Genomic DNA, 20,926 nt, shown 5'->3' on the forward strand with positions numbered 1-20,926 from the left:
GCCGTTTGTGAGGGAGCACTTCTGAAGAACACCCCAAGAGATGGGGGAGATCATGGCCAGTTTGAGTGTTGCCTGTGTGATGAGGTTGCTGCAGCAAAACCACTGCCATGCGTGCGGCTCCTGGCATTCCTATGGGCCACCCCTCCCTGCATTCCAGTCGAGTGTTGTCAGCCCAGGCGGTGCAGCAGTGGCACAGGAAGTGCCTGTATGACTGGCGTTCTTGCACGTTACCAATACAAAGCAGAAAAACAGTTCTGTAGCAGCAGCCACAGTGTTTTCCGGGCCAAATTCAAGGTGTTGGTTTTGACCTTTAAAACCCTTTATGGTTCTGGCCCAGCCTATCTCAAGGAGCGCCTCCAGCAACACCAGACAGGCCGCTCAACAAGATCAGCCTCGGATGGTCTTCTCTCTGACCCATCAGTCAGGACAGCTAGGCTGGTGAGGACGAGGGCCTTCTCTGTGGTGGCCCCCACTCTGTGGAACTCTGCCATGCCCCCTCTTTAATGAGCTTCCGCCACACGTTGAAAACTTGTTCAGGCAGGCATTTGGGGTGGGTTAGGGAAATGTTAGAAAATGTTTTAATGTGTAATTTTATTGTTTTTAAATTGTATTATTGTACATCGCCCAGAGTGGCCAGGTGACTGGCCAGATGGGTGAGTAAGTTAATAAATAATAAATAAAATATATGGGGATGGGTCAGTTGGGCCTGTGACATGCAGGAGAGGAGGCACCTTAAATGACAAGCTCCTTCATTTTAGCCTCTCGTACTCCGAACTCATTTCAGCACTAGCCTTATGCTGCTGTTCTGTGCCACTTCATTTTCTCTCTCTCCCCCACCCCCTGCCCCCACTACAGAGAGGGCTGCTACAGCAAGGAGGAGCTGCTGCTGAACTGCACTTACTTCCTATGCAAAGGCCTGCATGCTCCCATGGACCTGGTGTCCCTACACACAGCCTCGGGCAAGCGACTGTTCTCCTTCCTTAGCTTTGGCTGGGGTTTTGTGTCCGACGTGGACATTGCCAGCGAGAGGTACCGTAAACTAGGCAGTGCCCGCTTCACTGTGGGCACATTCCAGCTCCTGGCCACCCTCCAAGTCTACAAGGGCCGCCTGTCTTACCTGCCAGCTGAAGAGCAAAGCCCCACCGCAGGCTCCTTGTCCCCTACAGAGGAGCAGAGCTCTCCATCAGCACCAAATGCCCACCAAGTCTCCTTTAGCAAGAGGAAGTCGCCGGTTCACATCCTCCCACCCTCTGTGCCTCCGTTCCCTGGCGAGGGCTCTGTGCTCGAGGACTCCCTGCTGGTACCTTTTGAGCAGCCAGTTCCCAAACACTGGACTGTAGCACCCGAGGAGGAGTTTGTCGCTATTGTTGGCATCCATCAGTCCCACCTGGGAGCAGACTTTGTGCTGGCTCCCACGGCCAAGCTGTATGATGATGCTATCCACCTCTTCTACCTGAGTGCTGGGGTCTCCCGGATGGGAATGGTCAAGTTCTTCCTGGCCATGGATAAAGGGACCCACCTGACCCTCAACAACCCCCACCTCCACTACTTGCCTGTGAAAGCCTTCCGGCTCGAGCCCCTTGAGCCCAAGGGCTTTATGACAGTGGATGGTGAAGTGCTGGCATGTGAGCCAGTACAAGGCCAAATTCACAGGCGGCTCGCCCGTATTATTAGCAGCTCCTGAGGGGCCTGGAGACCTTCGAGGAAGGAGCAACGACGCCAACCTCAGGAGCAAAGGGCTTTGTAGCACTGGGAATTACGAGGGGTTCCCAAATGCTGCACCTATTCAAGACATCAGCACCATCTCTGCTAGTGAGAATTCTCAGGGGCAACTTGGCTTTCAGAGCAACTGTTCAATTGCAATATGAATAATGGGTGAGCCTGCCTTGTGCTAGAGAACCTTGAATCTGCTCTCAGCTGTTGTGTATCAGAAAAGGCAGCTTTAGAATGTTCCTGGTTTGCAGAGCCCTAGGGTGAGAAAGCAAGTCTTCAAATTAAACCAAAGCCAGCTCCCCTGCAAGACTGTTCTGACCTTCTTCCTAAGATCAAACCCTTCACACAAAACAGCTGAAGCACAGGACAACATGACATCATCCCAATGCAGTGGCTGTCTGGATAAAAATGGCTCAATCCCATTGTTTGTAAAGAGTTTTTTGTAACCCCCTGCCCCCAAGTCATAGTAACAAATTATATTCTTATGAAGAGATGAAATAAATATCCTTCTTCAAAGAGAAAGCTATAAGTGACAACTAAAGTTGGTTTCAGTTCAGAGTGATGCCAACTGTAACTTTGCCGCTGCGAGGCCTGGGTCGCTCTGTATTTATTGGAATGGGAAGTACCTCTTAAGAGACTACTTACTCCAACACCCCCTCCGCAGGATCACACCCCTCTTATCTGCGGGTAGATTATTCTAATAAAGAGAGCCTTCTGACGTTCTCCTGTAGAGGGGGCACCAGCAAACTAAGAGGTTAATCTGCCACTATATTAATTCCAGAAGGTGCACGCACTATCTTAATTTGCTTTACAGCCAAAACTATATATGGTTCCTCAAGTACATTCAGGGTTAACTTAACATACACAATGTATATACCAGCCAGCACACACATGACAGGATGGTAACAAGCTGTCAGCCAGCTACCACTGCCTAAAATGGCTAGAATGCTGTGCAGCCATCTTCCTACAGTTGCCATGTGTTTGGTAGATACAAAGCACATGAAACTGGCCTAAGGAAAGTCTTATGCTAACACAAACAGCTTGTCAGCTGAGGCAAGTACAATTTTAGCCAGAACTTCCCCCCAGTAGAGAACGAAGATTGCTATATACCCACGCTATCCTAAAGGTGAAAGAGGTATTCCAGGATTCTGTATTTTGGAAAATGATGACCTCAACAGCTGCTTTCCACCAATCCTTTATTAGCCCTTCAAATGCACCATGGTAGGCCATAACTACCTGTAAAACAGGAGTGGGGAGCCTTTTTCCTATCAAGAGCCACATTCCCTCAAGGAGCAGGAGCCATGTGCCAGCGGGGGGCAGGGCAAAGCTAGGAGCAGGGGCATCCCATCTCCTTCTCCTTTCCCCTGCAGGGAAAGGGACGGATCACTCTTGCCAGAGATCTGAACTGATCGCTTGCAGAGGGTTTTTGAAATTAGGCCTAGGACCCACATATTCCTGCTGTAATGCAAGGAACAGTACATATCTCATGATACTGCTGCAGGCAATGAGAAGGTAAAGTTGCCAGGTATGAAGCAATCCCGATTTTACAACCCACAGAGCAGCCTGTGAGAAGCAGCCACTAAATGTTAGTATCAAATTGGTAGGATTGATGCAACACTGAAGTTTTTCTATTTTGAAAAGCAGGTTTCACTTTTGTATCGCCACTTTGCCATACTCATTGCTGCCACTAGTTTTATGAGGCTAGATCATATTGCAACAGTCATTCTTGGTACAGATAGAGATTAACCCTTGTGCATAAGTAATGGAATTTGAAAGGTTTCCTAGGTACCACATTCACCTTGTTCTGTACTGAGGTGAAGAGCAGAAGCTCTTCAAGAGGGTTTGTTGAAATTTTGAGGACCAATGAATAGCTTCTACACAGGCCTCAAATTTTCAACGAGCTAGGCTGGATTCCTATATGTTTTATCAATAGCAACACATATCAAATGCATGTAGAATACGCCTTCAGACATGGCCTATATTAAAACTAGTGGAGACTGGGCCCCTAAGAGGATGGGCCTGTTTTGGTGGCCTACACAACATGTATTTCATATACATTGGCTTTGCTGATAACATCTAGGAATCCAGGATGGTTCATATAACAGTGCAGCTCCCAAGGGGCAATGTACAAGAACATGGAACATAAAATGTGATATGGACGCCAGATCAGCACATGCAGACTCCACTCATACAATCCATCTCCACAGAAAAAGAGGCAGATTGCAGGACATATACATAGATGAGTGGGGCCTGACAACTATTCCACAGGGCTACAGGAGTACCAATCTCTAAAGCAGATCACTTCACAACATAAGGGGTGCATGGGAGAAGAGTTTTCCACATCTTCCTATTTTCTACCAAAAAAACCTTGAAAAACTGGGGACTCAAGACTATCATTGTGGGTGGTTTTTTTTAAAGTGCCAGTTGTGACTGAAGCAGTTGTTATTCAGAGCAATGAAGGACAACTGGGCAGGTCAGTTCACATGACAACTAAAAAATGATTCATATCACAGTGCTGACCTGCAAGTGGAGCAGCGCAAACTAATTGGCTTATTTTGTTATAAAGGAGACCTGGTTCTCACATACCACAGGTAAGTTTGTGTCTGGCTTGTACCATTACAAGAGAGAATCACATGATTTCAACACTTCTCTTTTGTCAGCTACAGTGGATGTTGAAGCAGCAGGACTTTTCTCTGCTTCCTAGTCTTGTAACAGAATAGAAACTAGACAATCCCCAAATGGAGAAAGATCTCAGATATTTTTTTACATGGTCATAACTCATTCCAGTTATAGCCCAAACTATCACTGTGTGTGTGTATGGGGTTTTTTTTTTTTTTTTTTTTAAGTCAAACCATATTTAAAGGTTTTCTGCTGGTTCACTGAACTTTCAAATAATGGTTTATGTTCTGTTGTCAGTGTGGGGGTTGGAGGCTAGGCTTGAGTCAGTGGAAGAAAAGCCTTCAAATCTGACATGAAGATGTACCTGTGTACAGAACAGCAGTATTCTAATATCCTTTTAGCTCAGGGCTGTTGCACCTCTTTCAGCCCAAAGGCTGATTTCCATTTTGGGAAGCTCTCGGGGACCGTACCCCAGTAGTGGGCAGGGCTGAAGGCAAAAGGGGTGTGGCTGAAAATACCAGCATATTTTCCCTTAAAGCTCGTAGTGCCAGTAACTAAGCCTTAGGAGAGGCATTTCAATGGGGAAAATCTGTACAAAAGCTGGGAAACCACCAACTGATCAGGGGAAAGGGGCATGGCCTTCTGGGAAACCCTGAAAAGGCGTATTGAGACCCCACATAGGCTGGACCTGGCTCCTAAGCTGGAGGTTCCGCACCCCTGCTTCAGCTGCTTGTCCCTGACACAAAAATTAGAGCCTGAGGCTGAGCCCTGGCTGCTTTGGTTTGAAGATTTGAGAGATGAGCATGGCTATTTCCAGAATAGGGACCTATGAAAAGTTCAGAGAGATCTGATTAGCATGCAAGAATTTTATGTGCATGCAGAGGTTAGAAAACATCATGCTTTCTTAGGCATGGAGAACAGACACAGGAATGCACAAGTGGATATGAACGTGTGTACTCTGCAAACTAACACTGCGCTCAAGAGATGTGGGGTTGCTTAACACAGATTCTGCCTCAGTCACTGTAAATGCTGTCGGGGCCTCAAGTGTAGCAAAGGAACTAATGCTGATCCAGATCGGTCATGAGAACAAGGAAGAATTTGGCGTCACATTTCAACGTTTCAGAGAGATGGGTTCTGGGGAAACCTTCCAAGTGGGAGGGAGATGGGGGTGCTAACAAGCTATAAGACCGATTCACCTTTCCCAGACAATATCTGGGCTGGGCAAGGACCTTGCTCCTTCCAGCAGGCCTATATGCCTTTTAGACAATTCTAGTGATATACAGATCTTGCACCTCAAGTTGGAAGGAGACACAGCAAGAACAACCAAACCTATGAACAGCAGCAAAACATAATGGCAAGCCACTTTCTCTCCTTTATTACTACATCTTAATTAGCCAAACAAAATTTGCAAGTAAAAAAGATTAATCACACAATACTTTATACATATATTGTAAGCAACCAAGCATTCACAGCTGCAAAAGTAACACACCTCTAAGCATTGCCTCAATATGACAGCTCCAATTTTAAATACTGTACAGAATCAAGGCTAGAAATTTTATTTTTGTAGTATTTCCCCTTCCCTCCCCAGCACTTAACAGATAGAGATTTTAATTTATACATCACAATCATGTAGCCCACCTCAAGACTAACAATATGCCTCATGCTTTGGCTTCTTGGTGTGTGTTTAATTAAGCATTTGTCTCTTGGAAATTCTCTTCACTCTTTATTACATACATACACCCCCCAAAAGTTACATAGTTGCAGTGTGCTCACCAGCAACTGCATAGCCTAGAGAGCTTCACATTATCCAAAAGCTTATCGGGGGGATAAAATGTAAACTTCTGTGCATGCCTCTCATAGGGGCTGTCAGCAAGGATACAGGGACAGTGCTTGATTGATGCAAAAGGTGGCAGCAGATCCCTAGGAGGAAAGAGTAAGCAAGATCTTCCCATGGTAAAGGACCAGACAAAGCTCTCAGTTGCACTTTGAGAAAGGGAGGTCCTCTGTAGCTCAGCTCTTTGCCATCAATAGCACCCTTAGCCTTACATTTCTGTGGCTCCCTCTGCCTTGCTAATCTACTGAAAATGGCAAGGGAACCACCTCTCAAAACTGGCTGGGCAGCTATGTGGCTGCGGTGTGGGAAAGCTTGCTTCTTTTAAACATGTCATCATAATAAGCTATGTGGCTGGTTAGTTCCTCTCTCCGGCGGAGGTGAGGAACCATGACCACATCTGCATGAGGAATGCGATGACACACAGGAACACAGACACAAGCCCTCACCGTCTGCCCTTTTGGACAATTCAGAGTGTCTGGTGATACAGGCAACAGGTCTCCCTGCCAAATTCCAAATGGCCCCTGCCCTCATAAGATGACTATGTCAACTTAATTCTTCTGCTGCTCTTATACTAGCATGGCCTCTCTTCTGACTCATGATTGGCTCAACCACAATAGCTTGCATACTGCAGCCGCCCAGCTAGAGAACCGCTACCTCTCCAATGGTAATCTGCAATACTAAGACGACTAACTCACTACTATCCGAGTAAACACAAGACTCATGTCATCCGCCTCAGTGTCTGCGACTAGAGTATTCTACTGGAAGGATGACAGAGGGACAACTAGGTCTTTATCAGAGAATGGGAAATAGAAGGGTAACTGTGATGCCATGCAAAGATGGGGGGTGGGGACACTGAATGAAGAATAGACTGTAATCCCATCTAGGATGCAAGAACATGAACACGTCGCCACTGTGATTTGTTAGAAGAACATGGCTGAGCCCTCTGCAACACCTGCTCTGCTGTAGTACCACTGCTCATGTCAGATGGAAATAGCTGGGGAAGTTCTACAGAGTCTTGGAACAGGATGCAAAGTGACAGTAGCTCACAATAACGGCTGTGATTTTACTTAAGAATGCTGGACTGGAGAGACCCCATTGTCTACCAGAGCGCAGGCTTGTTGCTGTAATGTTGATACAAGTCCATAGAGATACAGAGACAGGCAGTGCTGTCACTTTGCAAATGCATTAGTGGAAGCTGAAAGTGAAAAACGAGGGCTGCACCATGCAATTCTTTCAGCGCCATCCTGAGGTACCTTGGTGTACAGAGTTGAGTTGATAGCAGAGTGTTCATGTATCCAGGAGAGTAGTGGGCTATGCTATATGCACTATTCTCCTTCAAGGCAAAATGGAAAGAGTTACGCTGTCCAGAAGAAACTGTATACTTAAGACAGACAGCAGGTGATCCTCAGAAGCCAAAGAGATGGTTCTGAGTGCAGCGTGACTACGTCAAGTTCAGCTCAACTAGCACTTAGTTTCTGCTTCAAGATGGCCCATCGAGGGATTAGAATCAAGAAACCAAATAGCTTACATTCATCACTTGGTGGCTCTCATGTAGTAAGTCCAAGCCTATACCATCTGAGGTTTTCTGGGGAATGTATCCCCTTAGCTCATACAGATGAGGTCAGCAGTAAAATCAACTAAGATCAAGTACAGAGCTGAAATGTGGGGCATTCCATGCTTATTAATCAACAGTTTTTAGTGGAGTTAAATCAGAAGGTAGAGGAATACTACAGCATTATATCTTCCTCAATGGATGTGAAACAAGGACCTTCCAGGCTTAAATCGAAAGCACTCCCCATCAACAACATCATCATCATCCATAGCACCCGAGAGGATCAAACAGAAAAGAGGGGGCTACTTCACACAAATAGGAGCTGAGAAGATCCAATTCCAGCTTTGCGTAAGTTCTGGAATGGAAAGGCCACAACTCCTATTCTCTCAGGATGAGGCTCAAACATGATTGTGTGTGTGTGTGCGCGCATGTGCATAGACTTGCTCAACCATCCTGTGCATCTTGAATGTGGGAGGGGGGGAAAGCGCCAGCCTAAAATGAGTCATGGGAACTTCTGCTTTCTCTATAACAAACCAAGCCAAGGAGGAATGGTGTGAGACCGTCTATTTATTGTTAACAACTTTTGCTAGCTTCTTCCTTCCTCCTTGCTCCCCCTTCTTGTCTGTGCGCCTGTCTGTCCCTAACCTGATGTTTTATTTGTCTTCTGTCCACTCTGGGATGTTGGCCTCTACTAAGGCAGCCCGGTACTGCTGCAAGACACCACGGATGCTCTTTATGAACCCCTTGGACAGTGGGAAGAGGGGGAACCCAATGTCGGGGTAGCCACTCCTCTCAGGGAGGAAGCTCCTGTAGCTCTTTCTCCTTTTCTTTGGTTTCACACTAGGCTGCGTGGCAGAGTCTTGAACGGCTTTACCCTCATCTGTTAGGTCTCTGGCAAAGTGTGCTGCTCTGGCCTGGCCCACGTTCTCAGAGTCTGAATACTGAGGGGTGTCACTGGCAGCAAATGTTGACATTCCGCAACCAGAGTCTTCCAGCTCCTCCTTGCCATCAGAGAGTTGGCTAGCTGCTGCTGCAGCAGCCCCTAACTCTTGCTCTCCCAATGACCCCATACTGTCTACAGGGCTCTCGGCCAGGATGCCACATGCCGCATGCACAAAGGAAGACTCTCCCAGGCTGGCGTGGTCATGACTCCTTTCTACCAGCTCGTTTGTCTCCACCCAGGACTCAATACGGTGGACCAGGCGCCAGCCATTGCAGCAGAAATGCTCATAGATCTCCTGCTCAAAGACTTCTACTGGCTTGCGCAGCAGCTGCATCATCGACTGCACCACACGGATCAAAGCCATCTCATTGTAGCACCGGCTGTTCTCATAGCCCTCCTGCAAGCCCCGATCACTGTCAAAACCAGCCTCATTGTAATAAGGCTCGTTGACTAGGATAAGCCCTGATGGTAAGAAAATGGAAGGGGAGAAGGGGAGGAAGAAGAGGGAGGGGGAGAATAAGGAATTTAGAGCATTGCAATGATACATACATGTACATGGAAATGTACACACATGATGCTGGGGTCTGCCTTAGATCAACTATGGCGCACAGCCAGAAGAAGAAATAGGTGAGCAATTAAATGTACCAGGAAGATGAAAGTATTATTTAGAATTTAAAAGGTGGGTGGGTGGAAGTAACTTTAATTTCAGAAAGCCAGAACTTTTTGCCAAAACAATTACTCCAAATTTAAGGTGGTATTATTCCAAGTTTCAGATATTATCCCAATAGCTCTGGGATCTATACTTAATGAAGTTGAAACTCCCAACCACTGGAGCACAGTTCCCCCAGTGGGTCACTCATGATTCAAAATTCTGGATAATTCAGTCTTCAAACTTCCCACCTCCTGGAGAAGGTTGGGTTTTTTGGCTGGGGGTGGGGGCTACACTCTAAGTTAGAACAGCTTGTCTACAATAGGGCAATCAAGCAACCTCAAATTCTCCAGGTGTAGGCACCCTGGTGCCCTCCAGATGGTTTGGACTACAACTCCCATAACCCCTGGTCATTGGCTATGCTGGCTGGGGCTTATGTGAGTTGTACTCCAAAGCATCTGGAAGGCACCAGGGTGCCTACCCCTGCCTAGCTTCTCTGGAGAATGGTTATAGTACACCACAAGAACGAATCATATTATATACATAGGCAAACTGCTACACACACCTTCGTTAGAAGTATGCTTAATGTCCTCTGCACACATGAGGATCATTCTCTTCTGATGTTTACAGCCTACTCATAAGGAGAGCTACTCCGGTAGGTGCTTCAGCCTACCACCTGAAATGACAGACTGGGGAGCTTAATCACATGTAATTGCTGTGTGGTGGACTGCACCCCTGCGAAGAATGACAGTGATGAAGAATCCATGTGTGCAAAAATAAGCACTATGTGGGCTAGCCAGCTATTTGTTGGCTTTTATCAGCCTGCTCACGGAGCTACTTGCAGCTCATTCTGTGGACTGGCAGCTGTCTAGGCTGTGGTTTTCCTTTCCGGGCATGAAATAGAAAGCAATTATAGGGCAAGGAAAGCAAGCGGGCAACTCAGCTAGGCAGAAGAGGAGAGCATTTTTTTGCCTATTCCTGCAATCCCTTGCTAAAAATTAGGTCTACTCCCCGTCTCACTGGCCTCCTTTACTGGAATTTACCTTGGATTGAGATGAGCACCTGGAGAAGACTGGATTTACTGGTCCATCTCTCTGTACCCTGGAATAGACAAATTATAGCAAACAAGTAAGCCACAAACAAGAACAAAAATAGCTTTTAAACTGAGGGAACTGAGTTGATATAATTTTCACAGGCTAAAGCCTGTTCATTTAACGTTTTTTATGTGAAAAGAATGAATTCCACTGACATTTGGCCTTGTGAGCGCCATGCAGACTTTCCCCAGACCTCCACTGGTGTTGCAGAGCTGGGGCTTGAGCACTGACTACTTTGGCTTGGTGCAAGAAATGTGGCTAATCAGCCTCTGGAGTAGTATGAAAGCAGGCGCTAATAAGTGACCATCTGTACTGTATTTTCATTGCCATCCCCTCTCATCTGATAGTGTGCAAGTAACCCTGCATGCTGTTGGAATGGTGTGTCGGACAGGCAAGCCAATGGAAAAGACTTTCTAGCCTTGTCAAAAACCGACATCCCCATCCTGACACTGCCCCCAGTGCATGTCTGCAAGCATGACTGTGGCAGCTAAAGCTAGCATGTATGTAATAAAGGTCAGTTGAGAACAGCCTGCCTGTGGTCTGCTCATCGTCCCCCAGGTTATCATCAGTTCTGGGAAAGCACTGCCCCTACTTCCACTACTCCCGAGCAACAGACTCCTTGGTTCCCGCTTGGTGTTTCCGGGAACCGTTAGTGCTAACTGTCGGTCCCGATTGGGGAAATGCCCTGTGCTGGGTGGACTGGCAACAGAGGTTCTCTGTAACACGAAGCAGGGGCCAGTCCCAGCTTGGAGGCAACTTGGCACCTCCCCCCTGCCTGAGCAGAAAGCCCCCAACTTGCTACTGCCAGTCCAGGGGGTTCTTCAGTTTGGAAGGTGGCAGCACCCACTCAACCTGTCTCCAGTAAGGCAGCTTTGCCAAAGGATCCTCAGGTATGCAGGGAGAGACCAAAGGAGGGACCAGGAAGCCTGCTTCCTTTTTCTGCCCTGTCCCCTTGGTGCACTGTGTTTACTTGCAGGCTCTCACCTGTTCTTCATTTATTAGTGTGGAATTATGTATTTATCTTCCACCATGTCTTAAGCCCAACCACTGGTTCTCCCTTGTAAAGCACCACCGACAGGGCACAATCTCGATGCTGCTTTTCCTCCCAGCAGTGGTTCTATTGATTAAGTATCTGGGCAGGGAGAAAAGTAGTGGAGAGGAAAATGCCCTCCCACCTGCCTGATCCTTTTCCATGGGAACCATTTCCTCCTGGCTTCACTTTGCAAAGGAGAAGCAGTGCCTCAAAGACAGGTGGTGCAGGTGGAACACGGAGTTCCACCCTTGGCTAAACAGTCATCATCTTAGTCCTCCTAGAGAAAATGTGTAATTTCCTAGGAATCTAGCTTTCACTGTGGCTCTGCCTCTGTCAAGGAGAGCAGGGCTAAGACTAGGGATGGGCGCAGCTGTCAAGCTTGATTTTGCTCAGGTTCTCACTATTCCAGTGCTAAGTTCCTTCGGTCTCAATCCTCCATCAGACTGTGATATTTTAGGCCACATGAAAATTCGTATGCCATTTTGTGTGTATTTTTGTTGCACATTTCCCCAAATATATGCATTTTCTGCAAATATATGCAGAAAGCGTTTGTGTGTATTTTTTGCAATAGATTCATTTTCTGAAACGCACACATTTTTTTCACAAACTGCATTGCAAACTTTGGATATATAGAGATTTTGGCCACAAACTGTGCTCCAGTTTTTGAAGGGCAAATCTGCTAAGTTCATACTGAAATGTGGACCGAATCAATTTCTCAACCATCCCTACAAAGGAGGACCTATCCTTTGCAATTAAAGGCAATGCAAACTATCCCAGGTAGTTTTTAGATACTCAGGATGTCATGTCTTCTGCTGTTATGGCGTATGGCCCTTATCCGGTAGGATGTCCTACTGGATAAGGTCAAACTCCACTTTTCTCAAACAACTGATATTAGGTCAAACTCCACTTTTCACCGTGTAGGTCAAACTCCACTTTTCTCAAACAACTGATAATATGAATGCTGTGGATGGGGCTAGACATTCTGTGTAAATATTATATGGGTGTAGCATTCACATTATATTAGAAGCTGACTGACACCTGTGAGGATGTCAGGCACTGTGGCGACACAGCATTCGGCAGCACTGCCCAGATCACTGCATGGTGGCCACGGGCTACATTATGTTACACCCCTGGCCAAAAATTTAGTGCATGATATGACACAGTTACATGAACTACATGTTTCCCACTGCAAGCCAAATTGAGGCCAACCCAGCTGTAGAACTGGTCACAGCAAGGACACAGAGACCTGGTTTGCACGTAACGGGAAGCCACCATCGGTGAATTTCCCCAGGGGCTTCTCGTTGTGGTGGCAGCCGCCATTCTGAATATTCAGGGCACAGTGGGGGTGCGCCATAGCTTCTCGTCACATGCGAACCCAGCAAGGGTGGCTGACAAGTTACAGCACCCCCCAGCATGTCCCAAATATTCAAAATGGTGGCTGCCACAGCAACAAAAAACCCTGCGGGGAAATTCACCCATGGTGGCTTCTCATTATATGCAAACTTGTCCAGAGCTGTTGCAAAAAAATTTGTCCAAGACTTATTTTTTGCCACTGTGTTTTGAGTTACTACAACAGATTTCAGTAATGATGGTTCATGTACATAATTTCAAATAACTTTTAATAGCGACGCCTGTTGAGGAAAATCTGAAATGTGTTTTTAAGAAATTAAGTATTTTTTGACAAGAGCCATTTCATTTGTTCATCTCTTAGAGCATTTGTCTGAGCCATGGCTGTGATCAGCTGGGAGAACTGGATTCCTGCACACAGTTATGGAGCCCATAACTAGAGTTATGGTTAACACAAGCTAGCTATAGACAAGGTGTGCACACATTTCTTTTGAGATCTGTGCCTGGACAGTGCACTGCAGTTTAGAGCCGCATCCTCAAACTGCAGGCATAGCACTACAACCTTTTGAGCCAAACCACTGAAGGGAATTTGGGAGCAGAAGAAAGCAGAGCAATCTGATACAGTTTATACTATGGTACTTGGATAAGCCAGATCAACAGTAATAGAGAAAGAGTCAGAGAAAGTATTACCTTCCCTATCCATGTCCCCAGAAGGCTTACGCAGACCTTTCCATTGTCATACAAGTTGGGGTTCAGTCTCCCGCTGCACTGGGAGAGGTAACGGAAGAGAGGAGGGACAGCTGGGTAGATGTTGGGGAGTTGGATGTCAAATAAGAAGAGGCTATCTTCGTATGGTGTGCGCGTAGGTCCTTTGACTAGTGCCGAAAAGAGATCCTAGAGAGAGAGAAACCAGAGCCAATTGAAAAACTAGTTTTACATGATACCATCAGGGAAATGCTTTAAAATCATCCTGTCCTACTCTCTTCAGGCTTCTATATGCTCAGTGTACATTCCAGTAGGTTCATATCAGGCTGAACTTTGAGTCAAAGATTTTAAAATGGGTTGAAGAAAACATCCATTCTGCTAGTCTTTGTTCAACATTTAATGGAAACTGGTGCAGTATTAGCCAGACACCCTAGAAACTCAGAAGGGAGGCAGAGGGGGTGAACTGAAGGCACATGATACAGCACCGTTGCTAAGGCTAAACCAATATGGGCCTAGACAGTGCCTGGATAGGACATCACTGAGCTGCCATCTTGAATTCCTTCATGGAAGGAAGGATATACAAAGCAATAAATCAGTACTGAACAAGCTGCTGATGTTTAGTACCTTCCCACAAAGCTTGTGAAAGGGAATAGCTTCCCTCAGCCACACCAATTCACTCAGCTAGTGAAGTAGTTCCATCACATTACGCGACCAAACTGCCAGAGAACAGCACTGCGTTGGCCAATTTAATGAACTTCAATGGCCCCTTGAACACCTTGACACCCGCTTACTTGTTCAGTTGTCCTATTTATGAACATCTCAGAGCAAAAGTACTTTGCTCAGCTCCTAGAGGTAGTTGCTGGCCAGTACAGCAAAAAAAGGTATTTTTTTACTTGCTGATGTAACAGAAATGTAACATTAAAAACATTTCTTGGCTATCACTGTAGCCAAGCTATGTAAGAAAGCTTGATGATATGATAGATTGCAACCCTAAGTAATGAGGTGGGCTATTTTAATCCATTTTGCTGATGTTTAAGGAAGTGTTCTGGAAAGGACTGTATTTTTCTCTGTTCTTTTTATGACGTATGGTTTTCACATGAATTGATTAATGTTCAGCATCCACACTGTACTTTGTACTGAAGTGTGAGATGAGCACATGTGGCACAATGGATAGAATTATTCACATCTGCTGTACAAGCGGAGGAAGCCAGAAGCAGAGAGGAGGCAATATGAAACTGGGGACCAGTGGCTACAGTGCCATGAGGGAAATGAAAGCCCTTTCTGTCTGCAGACTGACTGAGCCACAGAACTCGGTGATCTTTTTCAGTGAACTACACAATCCCCTCCACTAAGGAATACGTTAGATTGGATATGCTTTGGACTACAACTCCCATGAGCCCCAGCAGGCATAGCCAATGGCCAGGGATTACGGCGGTCGTAGTCCAAAAGATCTGGAGGGCACTGGGTTGCCTGCTCCTGCTTTAAATGCATGGATAAAGCCACAGCACATCTCTCACTGAAACAGTTCTAACAAGGATGTGCTGTACACCATCCTTGGTGGAGGGCGAAACTCACACAGTGTTACACAGACTTACCATTCTGTCCTCAAAGGTTTTGACCATGATGCCATCTGGCAACGAGGTTGCTAGCAGAGCCATTTCTTTCCTCACTGTGCTGAAAAACTTCTTGGCTTCCGGAGGCTGGAATTCCATTTTCTTAAAGGCATGGCTATCTAATGGGGCAAGGAAAAATCATGACAGCTGATGAAAGAGCCTCCCACCATACATAAATCAGCAATCACCCTTAAGGAGATAATTTTGCTTTCCCGTAATACCGGTAAGAAATTACTTAAATAAGATGCTGGCTGATGAATGAGCCAAAGGTATGATATTCTACCTCTCTAGTCAGGAACCAGCACAGAGGCCGTTCACATTTCCTTGGACTGTCAAGTGACGCCCTTCCATTTATTCAGTAAAAAAACACAATGTCTAGCCTGACTAGAGATCACCACCTTATGAAGTACTGTTTTGTTGAACTGCCCACAGTTCATTAGAGAACCCATACTTTTTTATCCCTTGGCATAATGCAGCCTATAAAGGTAAAATGAAGACTATAGACTCCCAAGTGAAACATGCTCAACAAGGCAAGCAGTGGGCTCTTTCCCAGGTATGAAAACACGTTCACCATGATTTCAGGGGCTGGCATGGGTATATTCAAGAGACTAATTGCAGGTTAAGAGACATACACTAAAGCACAGTAAATATTCTATGGAGTGGCCAAGAGGAAGAGCTCAGTCACAAAACTTTATCCCTTCTTTACATAGAGGCTCACATGTTTAGAAAGGGGGATAACACACGTTACTGCAAAGGACTGTTTTCTTTAAGACAGAGATGGGGAACTTGTAGCTCTCCAGATGATGTTGGACTATGACTCCCATCATTCTTGACCACTGGCCATGCTTGCAGGGGTTGATGGGAGTTCAACTCCAGCAACATCTGGAGGGCCACAGGTCCCCCACCCCCACCCCGCTTTAAGACATAATCAATACAGGAATATAGGAAGCTGGCTTATACTGAGTCAGATGATTGGTTCATCTAGCCCAGTACTGTCAACACTGACTGGCAGCAATGGCTCTCCAGGGTTTCAGACAGGAGTTTTCCCTGCCTTCCGTGGAGATGCTGGGGACTGAACCTGGGACCATCTGCATGCCACACATGTGCTGTACCACTGGGCTATGGACCCTCCCTGATTTAATAAGGTCTGCACCCTTACTCCCTCTCTACAACACACCACCCCCAACTCCTAGTTATTTCCTGTGCCTCTCTACCCAGGAACCTGGGCTTGCTGCTCATGTACTCGCCTGGGGCACACTCCAACACAGAGAAGACTTCCCCCTTGGCACTGGTGAAGGTAACTCCAGGCTTGCCTCCACTCTGCTGACAAAGCACTGGAGTCTCGCTGGGCCATTCTGATGCCACTGGTGTCTGCGTCTGTGCCTCTCTCTCTTCCTTCTTCTCTGCCTCTGCCATGGCCTCCATCTTTTCCTCCTCCACAATAGCTACGTTGTCCAGAGTCTTCTTCAGATTCTCTTGCAGCTTTTTGATGTCATCTAGGAACTTCTTCTCCCGGGTAGGCTTCTCGGGTTCTACTGTCGGAGATGTCGGGTAGCCTGTCAGCAATTGTTCAACTGTCATGTTCTTCAGGCTCTCCAAGATCTTGATGGCCTCCTTTAGCTCTCGGAAGCTCTTTGGGGTCCCTTCCTTGCCTGACTTATCTGCAGTGAGATCAGCCACTGCCATTGCCACAGCACCTTGCACTTGCTCCTCCACCTTTTTCACCTCTTCCACAGGCGGCTCCTCGGGCTCAATTTCCTCGATTTTTGAGTGGTCGTCTTCCATGAGGCCATTGTCTGTCTCCCAACTATCACTCTCGTCCTCCCATTCGTCCGAGGAGGCACCGCTAGTACTACCATCTATGGAATCAAGGTCTGTCTCTTCATCCATCTCAGATTCTATGTTATACAAGTGCTATCAGCCAGAGATAAAAAAGAGAAGAGCAATTAAAGAACCCTGCAGAGAGTTCCATTTGTTTTTCCTTAACTTTGTTTCTGATCTAGCTGGTTTCTTTTATTTTGATAAGGAACACTTTGTGCCTTTTGTTCTTAATAGGAAGTGCTAGAAACCAGGGTGAAAAAGAGGAAGTCCCAATAGTAAGGAAAAGGTCTGATGCCATTCTCTCTTCATTTAGTGACGAGTTCATTTTGTGCCATTTAAAAGGGGATAAGCTACAGTCACATTTCTTCGATCACAGGATGACTGGGCTGACATTCAGGGGGATCCTACTCGCCTTGGATGCTGGGCTTATGTAATGCCTGTGTACAGGGTTCTGAGTCAGCACCCAAAAACACAGCCATCCTGGGTTAACCGGAGCAGTTTATAAAAGGCTAAAGAGAGTTCTGCAGCGGACAGCAGAGCAGCATGCATCAACTCTGCTAGACCGAAGACCCCAGGATGCTGAACTCCTCTAACAAGCTGTTTTATTTACTTTCGTGCTGCATTTATTAAATTTTGCCCTTGCCATTTTTGCTAAGTTGCCTGCTGCTTTGTCAAAACGATCACAGCGAGGACAGAATCCCCGATTTTCAGTGAAAATCTTTGAATTAATCAGAAATGTTATGTTGCCTTCCTCATAAACACAGCTTTGTCAACTGTTTTGATCTGAATAATCCCCAGTTACTGTAGTTCACCACTGCAGCCCAAAAGGAGCTGGCCTTCTCAGTTATTTAAGCAACGCCCAAAGTCGTATTTTTCTACAGTGTTGCCCTTCTGACCTTTGTTGTGCATCTTGGGAGTGCAACTTTGCTGTGTATCCTTCAGAATAAGGTACTTTTGTCCCCCATCCCCCCACCCCCCCTCAACCTCCTCAAATCCTAGGGGGATTTTTATATTCAAGATTTTCTTTGAGTGTGCATGCATGTATGCGATCTTCAGTGCACAGGCGTAAACAAAGTTTTTCACTGAGATTTTTGCCATGACGAAGGGGAAAAATGAGAAATGTTGGTGGTGACTAAACAAGTTTCCTAAGGAACTTCTATTTCCTATGCAGCCTAATTTACAGCAAGAAATCAGATTTAAAGCCACAATACAGGAATGAAGTAACTTTTTGTTTAATGTATACACATTTATCATATACTGGTGCAGAACTGTGTGGAGGCAGCTTTCCTTTGTGGAAGGATGCTTCCTGTGATTTGATCACATGAGACAAGAGTGGGAAGGGAGACAGCAGAGGTCTTTGTATCTCACTGCTATAGTTCAGGCTCTGGACTATTCTACTGCAATTAAAGGGGAACTGCTCTGTTTAGGAAAAGAAAGCCTTGAATGCCAAGCATTTATGCACATGAACAGGCTTCTGTAGCAAGGGCAAACTTCTGGACATCCTGGCTATAGCAAAGGAGAGGCAGTAATCTAGAAACAGAGACAAGGCAAAGAATAAGAAAAATATTTTCATACTGCAGTCTCCTCTAACTTTGCTTTGGGACAAATTTAGCTCCAATTCATCTCCCAGTAGATTTTTTTCACCTACAAACATCAGGTTATGCAATGGTGTATTAGGAGCAGTCTGATCAGCATAGCAGTGCTCTAGACACAGAAGAACTGGTCTGGGAGGAAGAAAATAGGGCATGACTATAGTGCAGCTTCTCAAACTCGTGAAGTCTTTCTTTGCAGGTTTTAAACCACAATTGTTCCATCTCATCTGCTCCTACTTCTTCCTTTCCTTTCCCTAATTCTAATAAGGGTCTTATTGCCCTAAACATCCATGTGTATGGAGACACATGGCAGTGCTTGATAGGGCAGTGCTTTCCAACCAGTGGTCTAAGGAATTCTGAGCTTCCTTGGAACCTTGATACGGACTCTCTCAATGGGAAGATCAACTGTACAACTTTGAGAAAGACAGCTTGTCTGCTACTGTTGATGGCTCCTTCCAACCCTACTATTCTATTATTCTGTTCTATGTTCCTCCTGCAATTTCCAACTGCAGGGAAGTGCTGAGTGCATTCTAGGGTGCACGCAATGCAGGTGCGATAACTCAGACCCAACATGCCTGGCCAGTACCCTGCTTGATCCTAAAACACTCCCAAGAATCTTCTACGGCATGCAGGGATTCCTTGATAGAAAAATCAATGTGGAAAGACTTCCCTGAAGATGGAAAATTTGAAAGCCACTGTACTAGGATAATAGGACTCTCCTTTTACATTTGCTTAGCTACCATTCTCCTAAACAGTGTTTTAAAAATCTTTCGGAATGCACTATCATGGACTTATGCCCCCAGAATAATGCAACTGCACAAAAAGACACAGATGAGAACTGAACTGGTCATTGGCTGTCTGAAGATGACAAATGTAATGTCCAAATTGAGGTTTTCCATCTTTTGTAGTGTGATAAGCTAGCAGTGAAACCTGCCCCTTCTTAAATCCATACAATTTAGAAATACACCTACCCTAACCCCAATTATTTTGAAGTGCGAACAGTGAGGGCCAGTTGCAAGTTAAACCTATTTTATCTCAGCAATTATCTTCTGGAAAATGAGCAGTATGAGATTTTATTTTAAAACTTATATCCCACCAACATGGCACCACAGAGCCCTCAGAAGAACCAAAGGCTTATCTAGTCCAACATCCTGTTTCCCAGAGCAGCCAGTCAGATGCCTCGAAAAGCCCACAAGCAGGACATGAGGGCAATAGTCCTTTCCTGCTGCTGCTCCTCAGAAGGTGGTATTCACAGGCAGAAGATGAAAACAATGGCTTAGAGCCAAATAGCCCTTGCACACCATTTCCAGATGGTCCCCCAAACATTCAGGAGTTGCGGGGGGGGGGGGGATGAAGGTTAGCAGTAGGAAGGGATGGGTGGGACAGCTGCAGTGAATAAGTGAGACTCTTCCCACAGTTGCTTGAACCCACTTAAATTAGCATATACAGGAACAAAGGAATCTGCCTCTGTGTCTCCCCGGCCATGGGCATTGAACTCTTAGGTTAGAAGTGCCAAGTTAGTGATAAATCAGACTCAAAGCTTTACTTACAAGGACTACTTTATTGAGTAACTTACAGCACACAGGCATACCCAATGGTTGGATCAGACAGCTTCTCTGAACCCCGAGCCATTGGGTACAATGGGTCTTATACTCTACAGGTTAGCAATAAGCAGTGTAACAGCAGCACGCGCCCCTAGCGTTCATTCTTAGCATAAGCCAGAAGTGTTTGGTTCTCAGGCACAGCCACCTGTAAACAGACTTTCCTTCCCAGGCACATCAGAGATAAAGACTCTCCTCAATAGCAAGGAATGCACCAAGAGGGCTGTTATCGGCCTTTTGACTCATCTGCACATGCTGAGGCTTACCAGCATGGGAATTGCACCAATAATGAATTGAAGCAAGCATTATGGATCTCTACGCCCCTCTAACACTACAAATGACTTTGCTACGCTCCTGGGGCCAATAAAGCCTCATACTGGGTCAGACCACTGGTCCAGCTAGGTCAGTACTGTTGACTCTGACTGGCAGTGGCTCTCCAGGGTTTCAGGCAGGATTCTTTCCTAGCCCTACCACTAAGCCAAGGCCCCTCCCCTCCCCATCATGGAGAGTACAAGCAGTGGGAGAGCGACACACACAAAAAACCCTGCCTAGCAGATTTCAGCACCATCACCACCACTGAAAGTCCAAGACATTCTCTAGCTTGTTAAATCTACAGGCCTCATTCCACCAAGGTGCACACGCACATGCACGTGCATGAACAACACAAGGATGCAATAACAAAAGGGGGCACTATATCATACCCAGGGGCTTTGCAAAGAGCTGCCCGTGTACAGAACTTTCCTGCAGATGCATATAAAGGAGCCCGCCTTCACTGAACATGGTAAGGAGGCAGCAAGTTAAGCTGTGACA

At 46.1% G+C, this 20,926-nt stretch overlaps 2 protein-coding genes across 5 annotated transcripts in view; one reads left to right on the top strand and one right to left on the bottom strand.

Annotated features, from left to right (window-relative positions):
• The window catches only part of SPHK1 (sphingosine kinase 1), a 58,665-nt gene extending 56,414 nt beyond the window's left edge, over window positions 1-2,251 (top strand). The window contains exon 5 of the mRNA XM_084838181.1: window positions 856-2,251. Within this exon, the coding sequence (XP_084694307.1) occupies window positions 856-1,684 (829 nt within the window). The 3' untranslated portion in view covers window positions 1,685-2,251. The remainder of the gene's footprint in view (window positions 1-855) is intronic.
• A 3,497-nt stretch (window positions 2,252-5,748) lies between these two features.
• Window positions 5,749-20,926, bottom strand: part of UBE2O (ubiquitin conjugating enzyme E2 O) — a 115,404-nt gene continuing 100,226 nt past the window's right edge. For all 4 annotated transcript variants that reach the window (XM_084838177.1, XM_084838175.1, XM_084838176.1 and 1 more), the window contains 5 exons: window positions 16,350-17,016; window positions 15,085-15,221; window positions 13,475-13,678; window positions 10,354-10,411; window positions 5,749-9,123 (listed from right to left, as the gene is read on the bottom strand). In XM_084838177.1, coding sequence (XP_084694303.1) covers window positions 8,372-9,123; window positions 10,354-10,411; window positions 13,475-13,678; window positions 15,085-15,221; window positions 16,350-17,016 — 1,818 coding nt within the window. In that variant the 3' untranslated portion in view covers window positions 5,749-8,371. The remainder of the gene's footprint in view (window positions 9,124-10,353; window positions 10,412-13,474; window positions 13,679-15,084; window positions 15,222-16,349; window positions 17,017-20,926) is intronic.

This window comes from Heloderma suspectum, chromosome 2, assembly GCF_057233095.1.
Source record: "Heloderma suspectum isolate Gila_16-S chromosome 2, 16-S_ref, whole genome shotgun sequence".
Taxonomy (NCBI): domain Eukaryota; kingdom Metazoa; phylum Chordata; class Lepidosauria; order Squamata; family Helodermatidae; genus Heloderma; species Heloderma suspectum.